At 40.9% G+C, this 13375-nt stretch overlaps 1 protein-coding gene across 1 annotated transcript in view; it reads right to left on the bottom strand.

The window, feature by feature from the left end:
• MRPS25 (mitochondrial ribosomal protein S25) overlaps positions 1 to 9484 on the bottom strand; it is an 84693-nt gene extending 75209 nt beyond the window's left edge. Inside the window, exon 1 of the mRNA XM_037802589.1 lies at positions 9220 to 9484. Coding sequence (XP_037658517.1) covers positions 9220 to 9353 — 134 coding nt within the window. The 5' untranslated portion in view covers positions 9354 to 9484. The remainder of the gene's footprint in view (positions 1 to 9219) is intronic.
• Between the last annotated feature and the right edge of the window lie 3891 nt (positions 9485 to 13375).

The following is a 13375-nucleotide window of genomic DNA, read 5'->3' as shown; positions in this document are numbered from 1 at the left end:
TCATTAAGATGTCAATTCTACCCAAACTCATCTACAGATTCAATGCAATCCCAATCAAAATTCCAACAACCTACTTTGCAGACTTGGAAAAACTAGTTATCAAATTTATTTGGAAAGGGAAGATGCCTCGAATTGCTAAAGACACTCTAAAAAAGAAAAACGAAGTGGGAGGACTTACACTCCCTGACTTTGAAGCTTATTATAAAGCCACAGTTGCCAAAACAGCATGGTACTGGCACAAAGATAGACATATAGATCAATGGAATCGAATTGAAAATTCAGAGATAGACCCTCAGATCTATGGCCGACTGATCTTTGATAAAGCCCCCAAAGTCACCGAACTGAGCCATAATGGTCTTTTCAACAAATGGGGCTGGGAGAGTTGGATATCCATATCCAAAAGAATGAAAGAGGACCCCTACCTCACCCCCTACACAAAAATTAATACAAAATGAACCAAAGATCTCAATATAAAAGAAAGTACCATTAAACTCCTAGAAGATAATGTAGGAAAACATCTTCAAGACCTTGTATTAGGAGGCCACTTCCTAGACTTTACACCCAAAGCACAAGCAACAAAAGAGAAAATAGATAAATGGGAACTCCTCAAGCTTAGAAGTTTCTGCACCTCAAAGGAATTTCTCAAAAAGGTAAAGAGGCAGCCAACTCAATGGGAAAAAATTTTTGGAAACCATGTATCTGACAAAAGACTGATATCTTGCATATACAAAGAAATCCTACAACTCAATGACAATAGTGCAGACAGCCCAATTATAAAATGGGCAAAAGATATGAAAAGACAGTTCTCTGAAGAGGAAATACAAATGGCCAAGAAACACATGAAAAAATGTTCAGCTTCACTAGCTATTAGAGAGATGCAAATTAAGACCACAATGAGATACCATCTAACACCGGTTAGAATGGCTGCCATTAAACAAACAGGAAACTACAAATGCTGGAGGGGATGTGGAGAAATTGGAACTCTTATTCATTGTTGGTGGGACTGTATAATGGTTCAGCCACTCTGGAAGTCAGTCTGGCAGTTCCTTAGAAAACTAGATATAGAGATACCATTCGATCCAGCGATTGCACTTCTCGGTGTATACCCGGAAGATCGGAAAGCAGTGACACGAACAGATATCTGCACGCCAATGTTCACAGCAGCATTATTCACAATTGCCAAGAGATGGAAACAACCCAAATGTCCTTCAACAGATGAGTGGATAAATAAAATGTGGTATATACACACGATGGAATACTACGCGGCAGTAAGAAGGAACGATCTGGTGAAACATATGACAACATGGATGAACCTTGAAGACATAATGCTGAGCGAAATAAGCCAGGCACAAAAAGAGAAATAGTATATGCTACCACTAATGTGAACTTTGAAAAATGTAAAACAAATGGTTTATAATGTAGAATGTAGGGGAACTAGCAGTAGAGAGCAATTAAGGAAGGGGAACAATAATTCAAGAAGAACAGATAAGCTATTTAACGTTCTGGGGATGCCCAGAAATGACTATGGTCTGTTAATTTCTGATGGATGTAGTAGGAACAAGTTCACTGAAATGTTGCTATATTATGTAACTTTCTTGGGGTAAAGTAGGAACATGTTGGAAGTTAAGCAGTTATCTTAGGTTAGTTGTCTTTTTCTTACTCCCTTGTTATGGTCTCTTTGAAATGTTCTTTTATTGTATGTTTGTTTTCTTTTTAACTTTTTTTTACATACAGTTGATTTAAAAAAGAAGGGAAAGTTAAAAAAAAAAAAAGAAAAAAGAAAAAAGACAAACAAGGAAAAAAAAAAAAAAAAGTGGTAGTGCCCCCTTGAGGAGCCTGTGGAGAATGCAGGGGTATTCGCCTACCCCACCTCCATGGTTGCTAACATGACCACAGACATAGGGGACTGGTGGTTTGATGGGTTGAGCCCTCTGCCATGGGTTTTACCCTTGGGAGGGCGGTTGCTGCAGGGGAGAGGCTAGGCCTCCCTGTATTTGTGCCTAAGAGTCTCCTCCTGAATGCCTCTTTGTTGCTCAGATGTGGCCCTCTCTCTCTGGCTAAGCCAACTTGAAAGGTGAAATCACTGCCCTCCCCCCTACGTGGGATCAGACACCCAGGGAAGTGAATCTCCCTGGCAACGTGGAATATGACTCCCGGGGAGGAATGTAGACCCGGCATCGTGGGATGGAGAACATCTTCTTGACCAAAAGGGGGATGTGAAAGGAAATGAAATAAGCTTCAGTGGCAGAGAGATTCCAAAACGAGCCGAGAGATCACTCTGGTGGGCACTCTTACGCACACTTTAGACAACCTTTTTTAGGTTCTAAAGAATTGGGGTAGCTGGTGGTGGATACCTGAAACTATTAAACTACAACCCAGAACCCATGAATCTCGAAGACAGTTGTATAAAAATGTAGCTTATGAGGGGTGACAGTGGGATTGGGAATGCCATAAGGACCAAACTCCACTTTGTCTAGTTTATGGATGGATGTGTAGAAAAGTAGGGGAAGGAAACAAACAGACAAAGGTACCCAGTGTTCTTTTTTACTTCAATTGCTCTTTTTCACTCTAATTATTATTCTTGTTATTTTTGTGTGTGTGCTAATGAAGGTGTCAGGGATTGATTTAGGTGATGAATGTACAACTATGTAATGGTACTGTAAACAATCGAAAGTACAAAAAAAAAAAAAAAAAAAAAAAAACTATGGGATGCAGCAAAAGTGGTCCTGAGGGGGAAATTTATAGCACTAAACGCATACATCAAAAAAGGAAGAAAGAGCTAAACTCAAAGAACTAATGGATCAACTGAAGAAGCTAGAAAATGAACAGCAAACCAATCCTAAACCAAGTAGAAGAAAAGAAATAACAAGGATTAAAGCAGAAATAAATGACACAGAGAACAAAAAAACAACAGAGAGAATAAATAACACCAAAAGTTGGTTCTTTGAGAAGACCAACAAGATTGACAAGCCCCTAGCTAGACTGACAAAATCAAAAAGAGAGAAGACCCATATAAACAAAAGAATGAATGAGAAAGGTGACATTACTGTGGATCCTGAAGAAACTAAAACAACTATAAGAGGATACTATGAACAACAGTATGGCAGCAAACTGGATAATGTAGAAGAAATGGACAATTCTCTGGAAACATATGAACAACCTAGACTGACCAGAGAATAGAAGACCTCAACCAACCAATAACAAGCAAAGAGATCCGATGAGTCATCAAAAAGCTTCCCACAAATAAATGCCCAGGGCCAGATAGCTTCACAAGGAATTCTACCAAACTTTCCAAAAAGAACTGACACCAATCTCACTTAAACTCTTTCAAAACGCAGAAGAAAATGGAATACTACCTAACACATTTTAGGAAACAAACATCAATCTAATACCAAAACCAGGCAAAGATGCTACAAAAAAGGAAAAATATCCGCCAATCTCCCTAATGAATATAGATGCAAAAATCAACAAAATACTTGCAAATCGAATCCAAAGACACATTAAAAAAATCATACACCATGACCAAGTGGGGTTCATTCCAGGCATGCAAGGATGGTTCAACATAACAAAATCAATCAATGTATTACAGCAGATTAACAAATCAAAAGAGAAAAATCAAATGATCATCTCAACAGATGTTGAAAAAGCATTCGACAAAATCCAACAACCCTTTTTGATAAAAACACTTCAAAGGGTAGGAAGTGAAGAAAACTTCCTCAATATGATAAAGAGCATATATGAAAAACCCACAGCCAGCACAGTACTCAATGGTGAGAGACTGAAAGCCTTCTCTCTAAGATCAGGAATGAGACAAGGATGCCCGCTGTCACCACTATTATTCAACATTGTCCTAGAAGTGCTAGCCAGGGCAATCCTGCAAGACAAAGAAATAAAAGGCATCCAAATAGGAAAGGAAGAAGTAAAACTGTCATTATTTGCAGATGGTATGATCTTATATCTGGAAAAACCTGAGAAATCAACAATAAAGCTACTAGAGCTACTAAATTTAGCAAAGTAGCAGGACACAAGATTAATGCACATAATTCAGTAATGTTTCTATATGCTAGAAATGAACAAAGTGAAGAGACACTCAAGAAAAAGATATCATTTTCAATAGCAACTAAAAAAATCAAGTATCTAGCAATAAACTTAACCAGAGATGTAAAAGACCTATAAAAAGAAAACTACATAACTCTACTAAAAGAAATAGAAGGGGATCTTAAAAGATCAAAAAATATTCCATGTTCATGAATAGAAAAGCTAAATGTCATTAAATGTCAATTGTACCCAAACTCATCTACAGATTCAATGCAATCCCAATCAAAATTCCAACAACCTACTTTGCAGACTTGGAAAAGGTACTTATCAAATTTATTTGGAAAGGGAAGATGCCTCAAATTGCTAAAAACATTCTAAAAAAGAAAAACGAAGTGGGAGGACTTACACTCCCTGACTTTGAAGCTCATTATAAAGTCACAGTAGTCAAATCAGCATGGTACTGGCACAAAGATAGACATATTGATCAATGGAATCGAATTGAGAATTCGGAGGTAGACCCCCAGATCTATGGCCAATCGATCTTTGATAAGGCCCCAAAGCCACTGAACTGGGACATCACAGTCTTTTCAACAAACGGGGCTGGGAGAGCTGGATACCCATATCCAAAAGAATGAAAGAGGACCCCTACCTCACACCCTACACTAAAATTAACTCAAAGTGGATCAAAGACCCCTATATAAAAGACAGTACCAGAAAACTCCTAGAAGATAATATAGGGAGACATTTTCTAGACCTTGTATTAGGAGGTCACTTCCTAGACCTTACACCCAAAGGACAAGCAACAAAGGAAAAAATAGATAAATGGGAACTCCTCAAGCTTAGGAGTTTCTGTACCTCAAGGAATTTGTCAAAAAGGTGAAGAGGCAGCCAACTCAATGGGAAAAAATTTTTGGAAACCATGTATCTCACAAAAGACTGATATCTCGCATATGTAAAGAAATCCTACAACTCAATGACAATAGTACAGACAGTCCAATTATAAAAAGGGCAAAAGATATGAAGAGACAGTTATCTGAAGGGGAAATACAAATAGCCAAGAAACACATGAAAAAATGTTCAGCTTCACTAGCTATTAGAGAGATGCAAATTAAGACCTCAATGAGATACCATCTCACACCAATTAGAATGGCTGCCATTAAACAAACAGAAAACTACAAATGCTGCAGAGGATGTGGAGAAATTGGAACTCTTATTCATTGTTGGTGGGACTGTTTGATGGTTCAACCACTCTGGAAGTCAGTCTGGCAGTTCCTTAGAAATCTAGATATAGAGTCACCCTTCGATCCAGTAATTGCACTTCTCTGTATATACCTGTAAGATCTGAAAGCAGTGAAACAAAGAGATATCTGCACACCAAAGTTCATAGCAGCATTATTCACAATTGCCAAGAGATGGAAACAACCCAAATGTCCGTCAACAGATGAGTGGACAAATAAAATGTTGTATATACACACGATAGAATACTACGCGGCAGTAAGAAGGAACAATGTCGTGAAACACATGACAACATGTATGAACCTTGAAGACATAATGCTAAGCGAAATAAGCCAAGCACAAAAAGAGAAATATTATATGCTCCCACTAATGTGAACATTGAAAAATGTAAAATAATTGGTTTGTAATGTAGAATGTAGGCGAACTAGCAATAGAGAGCAATTAATGGAGGGGGAATGATAACCCAGTAAGAACAGATAACCTATCGTGGGTAAATTTAACGTTCTGGGAATGCCCAGAAATGACTATGGTTTGTTAATTTCTGATGGGTATGGTAGGAACAAGTTCACAGAAATGTTGCTATATTAGGTTATTTTCTTGAGGTAGAGTAGGAACATGTTGGAAGTAAAGTAGTTATTTTAGGTTAGTTGTCTTTTTCTTACTCTCGTTAGGTTATGGTTTGTTTGAAATTTTTTTTATTGTATGTTTTATATATATATATATATATATATATATATATAGTTAATTTTTTTAAAAAGAGTTAACTTTAAAAAAAAAAAAAAACAATGAAAAAAATATGCAGAGCCCCCTTGAGGAGTTGGTGGAGAATTCAGGGGTGTTGGGCTTCCCCACCTGGATGGTTGCTGCTGTGCTCACAGACATAGGGGACTGGTGGTTTGATGGGCTGAGCCCTCTACCACGGGAATTGCCCTTGGCAAGACTGTTACTGCAAAGGAGAAGCTAGGCCTGCCTATAATTGTGCCCAAGAACCTCCTCGCAAGTGCCTCTTTGTTGCTCAGATGTGGCCCTCTCTCTCCAGCTAAGTCAACTTGGCAGACGAAATCACTGCCCTCCCCCCTACACGGGATCAGACACCCAGGGGAGTGAATTTCCCTGGCAACGTGGAGTATGACTCCCAGGAAAGAATCTAGACCCGGCATCCTGGGACAGAGAACATCTTCTTGACCAAAAGGGGGATGTGAAAGGAAACGAAATAAGCTTCAGTGGCTGAGAGATTCCAAAAGGAGCTGAGAGGTCACTCTGGTGGGCACTCTTACGCACAATACAGATAACCCTTTTTAGGTTCTAATGAATTGAAACAGCTAGCAGTAAATGCCTGAAACTATCAAACTACAACTCAGAACCCATGAATCTTGAAGATGATTGTATAAAAATGTAGCTTATGAAGGGTGACAATGTGATTGGGAAAGCCATGTGGACCACACTCCCCTTTGTCCAGCATATGGATGAATGAGTAGAAAAATGGGGGCAAAAAAAAAAAAAAGGTACCCAGTGTTCTTTTTTACCTTGTTCTTTTTCACTTTAATTTTTATTCTTATTATTTTTGCGTGTGTGGTGTGAAAATGTTCAAAAATTAATTTTGGTGATGAACACAACTATATAATGGTACTGTGAACAACTGAATGTACGCTTTGTATGAGTGCATGGTATGTGAATACATTTCAATAAAAATGAATAAAAAACAAACAAACAAACAAACCAGAACATGTACAGGTAGGAACTTCCCACTCCTAAAGCTGCTAGGACAAGAAAATCAACAGAGATTTTTAAATGGTTCTTGCTGAAGTATGCGAGGAAAGTTAATAGTGGTGTCTTTTGTGGAGCACCTGCTGTATAATGCCAGACACTTTGCCAAGTAGTCTGCACTCCAATCAGACTCACAACAACCCTAGGAGGTGGGATTTCAGAACTAAGGAAACTAAGATCAGAAAAGTTAAATAAACTGCCCTAGGTCACGCAGCCAGTGAGTGAAAGAACCAGAACCGAAAGGCAGAGCTATGATTCAAGTCCGGACTTCTCCCACACTATTCTGTCATTCTTTTATCAAATTTACCTAGATCCCGGGGCACAGGGCCACTTCTTAAGGCACGAAAACCTGGCATAGGTGAGTGGAGACCTAGCGCTCAGATACTGAATAAAGCAGTTCCCTACCCACCCACCAGATACCCCAAGATTATGGCGAAGTCCGGGGCTGTCACTTGGACTGGAGGAAGATTCCCATCGGGATAGCTGAAATGCTGAGGTCACGTTTACAAAAAGGCTCAGGGGGCCAGAAAGAACGAGCCAGGCAGGCTAAAACCCCAGGGCACAAAATCACAAAGGGCACAGCGGGGACAGGGCAGGTCTTACCACTAGGAACAATGAAGCACAGAATGCTGTTTGTATCCTATTTACCTGTAGCATATTAAAATACCTGAGAACGTGACTGTGAGACTTGCAGGCCTATTTGACTGGCTGACCATTTCAAGACTGGAAGATTTGCACAAAAATATGGATTTCTGGCTTCTTGATAAATCAGAAATTCCGACAACATAGAGGCCACACTGGTAAAATGCAGCCAAGCCATGAAGGGTCCTTTTATTTTCCAGCTTCTAGCCTGCCTCCTCCTTCCAGTTTCCTAACCTGGTCTCTACCCTTATGATTCCTGCTGTGCACAGATGCACAAGGGTTATAAAGGAGTATCTAGGTTTCTGTCCATTCACCCCTAGGACCAAGTCTTCCAGAAAGCCCTCATCTCACTGATCCCATGGAAGCAGGTATAAGCACTTTTATCTGTGGAGAGTGAACAGCAAGGAAGTAGCTTCTGTCTACCCTGAACAGTTCTGCAGTCACGGCCCCTCGCCCAGGGGAGCCACAAGGAGATGCTCTCCCTGCCTCATTTTGATTCATCCTACACACACATTCCCAAAGTTTCTCAAGGATAACTTTTTTTCTTATGGTTACTACTGAATTCTCAGCACACAGCACTTCACCTGGCTTCAATAAATTCTCACTTAATACCTAACAAGCCTAAAGCACAGCTGTTGCCTCCAGGTTCAATTCAAGCCTTTCACTCAGGGACTTCCACTGAACGAGCTGAGCCTGGCTCAAGGCTGAAAACCAACAGCATGGAGTGTACGCTCCTGGAGAAGTCTGCTGCTATACACCTGACTTAATTAAACACTTAATTACAATGGTATGAGCCCTGAAAAAGGGAGGCACACACCCCTCACTACTCACTCATTAGCTGTGGTACCTTGGACAAGCAAATTACTAAACCTCTCTGTGCCTCCTTTCCTTATCCCTGGAGCCAGGATAACAATGAGGTTTAGTGAAAATCAAATGAGATAATTCGAGAGAAGCACTTAGACACCTGCCAAACATAATAAGGGCTCAATAAGTGTTCTTACTCCTGTCACTTCATCCTCGTCTCAGCACTGAGGAGGAGCAATCGCCCAAAGCCAGCAGGTGGAAAAGCTGGGACCCCAGGTGTGTGGCCCCCGAGGTCAACGAGACGATCTGAGGCTGCCCCTCTCCACCGCTCGCCTGCCAGGCACAGGTGACTAATGAGGCTGGTGGTTTCCCTCGGTTTAGGCGTGTCCACCACCGGAGAGGATGGAGAAAGTGGAGGGACCCTTGTCCTGCCACCCCCATTTTAGGCACGGCTACTGCCGGCACGAAGTGGCCTTGCAAGTCATGGCAGAGCGGCTGGTCCGCTCTCCTCCCTTTTCCGCTGGGGAACCTGGAGCAAGCTGCTCCTCAGTTTCCCCATCTGTAAAATGGGGATATCATAGCACCGACTCAGAAGGCCTTCCCCAGGAGTAAGCAGGCGCCTAGCGCAGCTCCTCGTGTCCAATGAACGGTAGCGACGTCCCTAACGTTATTACAATTGTCATTCTACGGCGTGCGAGGTCGGCGGGGCGGCCTCGCTGGATTCGGACTGACCTGGCGCCCTCGCCCAGCTCCCCGTACGTGTTGTAATTCACCGTCATGACCTTCACCGAGTCCTTGAACACCACGTCACCTTGGCTCAGGTACTGCAGGGTGCGGCGGATGGGGAAGCGGCCTTTCATGGGCATGGCGGCGGCGGCGGCGGCGGCGGTGGCGGTGCCGGCAAAACACCCAAGAACCGGGGAGTAACAGCCGCCACAACCTAAGCGGAACTCACGCCTCTTATCCTCACCGCCACGCTCGTTTCCTGCGCAGACTCACAGCGACACCTCCCGGCAGGCAGCGCGCCCACGGCATTGCAGTCTGGGAGTTGTAGTGCTAGCTAGCGGCTTTTGGTTAGGGTGCCCTGTGAGAAAGAGGGCGTGTACACCATCGCTTTAGAAACACTCTCTTCTTGGTTCTTAAGGTTTTCACACACTGTAAATTTGTCATTGTTCCCACACACGAGAACATCTTTTTAAATAGCCTCAAGTCCAAGAATCAGACAACAACAGTAGAAAGTAAATCAGGAGACAGGAGTTCAAGTACCAAATCTGCCAGCACTTGGCGGTTTAACCTCAAATAAGTCAACTTTTCTCTGTTTCAAAATGAAGGTTTCCAACTGCGCAATTCCTAAAATTGACTAAAGGGGAAAATGGCTTGAGTTCTACTCCTTCCTAGTTCAGCCACTTAACTGCTCTGGATATGTTTTTTCATAAACAATGTATAGATGGCATGCATCTCTGAAGTACTTTTACTTGAAATAGTTTTCATTTTTCCTTCACTTTTTTCTTTTTTTTCCTACTTCTAAAGTGTGTGTGTTTGTTTCCATCCTGGTCACGTACATATATTATACTACTAAGGAAATAGTTAAGAATCATAATCTTGTGTTCTAAATGTTTGAGTTAACATTCAAAGTTTTTTCTGATTGATTCAAATCTTTGTCTTTAGAACTGCATTAAAATAAAGCTAGAATATGGCCAACATATTAGGTTTTCAGCAATATTTGTTCCTTACACATATGCAAGTACTGGTTAATCTCACTTCTTATTCTTCTTACAAAATTCATCATTCCGTATACCCATGTCACTTCAAAATCCTACATTGTTGTCCTACATAATTTCAATAGTAAGTCTTATTCAAAATTCTTGACATTTTGATGCATTGTATACCAAAGGGTCCATATAAAGCATTTTATCTTTCACTATGAATTTTCTGAAGTGAAATACAGCTGAAGATTTTCCTAAATTGACTTTAGGTTTGTTGGTATGTTCTCAGCATAATAGTAATGCAATAGCAATGAGTTATCACTGAAGACATGCCTTCATTCATGACACCCATAAGAGTTTTATAGTGTAAATTCTCACTTGCCCGACAAGTGTTGCTGTATCAATGTGATTTTGTGTGATTTTCCTTCACTTTTGAAGGATAATTTTGCCTGATATAAAATTCTAAGTTGGTGGGTTTTTTTCTTTTTAATCTTTTTCTTTCAACAATTTATTCCACACTTTTCTTACTTTCATGGTTTCTGATGAGAAGTCCAGTGTGATTCTTATCCTTGTTCTTCTGTAGGTAAGGCGATTTTTTTTTCCTCCAGCTTCTTTCTTTGTATTTAATTTATGCAGTTTCACTATGATATGACCAGTGAAGATCTTTTGGTAATTATCCTCTTTGGTATTCCTTGAGACAATTTGGTGACTATCATTAATTTTGGAAACTGGTGGGTCATTACTTCAAAATTCTTTTCTTCATTCTCTCTTTTCTCTCCTTCTGATATTCCAATTATACATATATTACATCTTTGGAAATTGTCCTATGGTTTTTAAATGTTCTGTTGTTTTCATTATTTTTTCTATTTGCATTTCAGTTTGAGAAGTTTCTTTTGACCTATCTTCAAATTCATTGATTCTTTCCTCAGCCTTCTCTAGTCTGATAAGTGCATCAAAAGCATTCTTCATTTGTTACAGTGTTTTTATTATTTCCAGCCATTTCCTCTTTACTCTTAAAGAATTTCCATCTCTCTACTTACATTACCCATCTGTTCTTGCATGTTGTTTACTTTTTCCATTAGAGCCCTTAACATATTTTAAGTTATTTTAAATTTCCTGTCTGTTAATTCCAACATCTGTGTCATATCTGAGTCTGGTTCTGATGCTTGCTTTGTCTTGAAAGACTGTGTTTTGCCTTAACTTTTAGCATGCTTGTAATTTTTTTTGACGGCCAAACAATATGAGTTGTATTAGTAAATAGGCCTCTCATGTGAGGATTTATATAATCTGGCTAAGAGTTTGTTCCAGTTTGCTAGTGCTGCTGGAATGCAAAACACCAGAAATGGATTGGCTTTTATAAACGGGGTTTATTTGATTACACAGTTACAGTCTTAAGGCCATAAAGTAGCCAAGGTAACACACTGACAATCGGGTACCTTCAGTGCAGGATGGCCAGTGGCATCCAGAAAACCTGTTAGCTGGGAAGGCATGTGGCTGGCGTCTGCTTGCTCCTAGGTTGTGTTTCAAAATGGCATTCTCCAAAATGTCTGCATCAGCTTCCAACGGCTGTCTTCAAAATCTCTCTCTCAGCTACTACTGTGAGCTCCTTATGTCTGAGCTTATATAAGGCTCTAGTAAACTAATCAAGGCCCACGCTGAATGGGCATGGCCACACCTCCATGGAAATACTGAACCAATAGGTTCCAACCTAATCCACACTAATATGTCTGCCCCCACAAAACAGCATTAAAGAATATGGCTTTTTCTGGGGGACATAATATACACAAACCAGCAGAGTTGATCTGTGTTGTTTACTCTAGCCATAGGTACCAGAGGCTTCAAATTCCTCCAACATCCTTCTTTTTGTCTCCCCTCTTGACTTTGGACTTCCCTAGATATTCCTCCTCAGAGTCTGTTGTGTCTTACATCTCTTTTTGGCTGTAATCCGCCTGTTATCTTGGAACCCTGTTTGGGTGGTGGCAAAATGGGGGCAGGGTGTTCCATAATCTCATAATTACATCTCAGAACTTTAGTAGGCCTGTGTCCCTGGGCTATGACCTTCACTAGTGTTCTCTATTTCTTAGTTCTCTTTGAGGAGACAAGGTGGCTGGAGGCAGTTAGAGGGGAGAACTGTCCTTTCCCCAGGTGGAATGAGGCTCTGAAGTCTTTCCCCTTGGGGAGCACGTCTTTGTTATGGAGAACACTGGGCTCATTTCACAAGGATTACTCCTCCCCTTCCCCTGCCAGAGCCAACAGGAGATCTTTCTCAGCTTTTCACCTTGAGAATCAGCTGGGCTTCCCGGAGGTAAAACCCATGAAAGTGGGGTATCTCCATTAGACTGTAGTTCCCAGGAGTTTCTCATTCTCATGCTACTCCACACTCAGCCTCCAGTCATTTGTCAAAATGACCATTTACGTGTCCCACCAGCTTGTGGCTCCAGTGGCTTCTGCTCCAAGTAAGCCCATCTTAGCTGTGACCCTCTGGATTCACCTCACTCTCCAGATTTTAGGGTGGCAGTTTGTCCTATCTCAGTTCTCTGATGGATCCAAGACAATTTGTTGATTTTCAGTTTGCTCAGCTTTTTTCTTGTTGTAAAGATGGGAGTGAGTTTCCAAACTGTATGTCTGAGCTGAAACCAGAAGTCCACTCAGAAGTGCTTTGAGAAGTACTGAAGAGTTTTAGGCAGAAGAGCTTTTGATCTTAACGTCCACAGGAGGGACTTACTATGGATGAAACATTCCATTCCACTTCAGAAACACTGAGTGCCCACATATGAGGCTCTTAGCAAGTTTAACCTCACCACACTAATATCCTCACCGGTAAACTGTAGTTGTTAGAATTAAATGAAAGTCCACACAAAATACTTAGCATTCTGTCTGGCTCACAGTAAGCACTAAATAATATTATTCTTCCCTCCTGGTTTAGTAATCTGCATAGGTCCTGGAGAGGTCTCAGTTTCAAAGGTCCAAGAGATGTCAGTATCAGAAACCTACCCAGCAGCACCCAACCTCTTTCTCTATTCCCCAGACTTTGTGCAGGACACAATGCTAGGACACTCCCACCCTACCTGGTTGCTATTTAGGACCAAATGAGCCTGACAGACCTGAGTTTAAATCCTGACTCCACCACTTACTGGCTAACCTCTGTTAAATCTATTTTCTCATCTGTAAGGTGAGTAATG

This window comes from Choloepus didactylus, chromosome 1 (assembly GCF_015220235.1).
Source record: "Choloepus didactylus isolate mChoDid1 chromosome 1, mChoDid1.pri, whole genome shotgun sequence".
In the NCBI taxonomy this organism is placed as follows: domain Eukaryota; kingdom Metazoa; phylum Chordata; class Mammalia; order Pilosa; family Megalonychidae; genus Choloepus; species Choloepus didactylus.
This window is presented reverse-complemented; position numbering and strand designations above follow the sequence as displayed.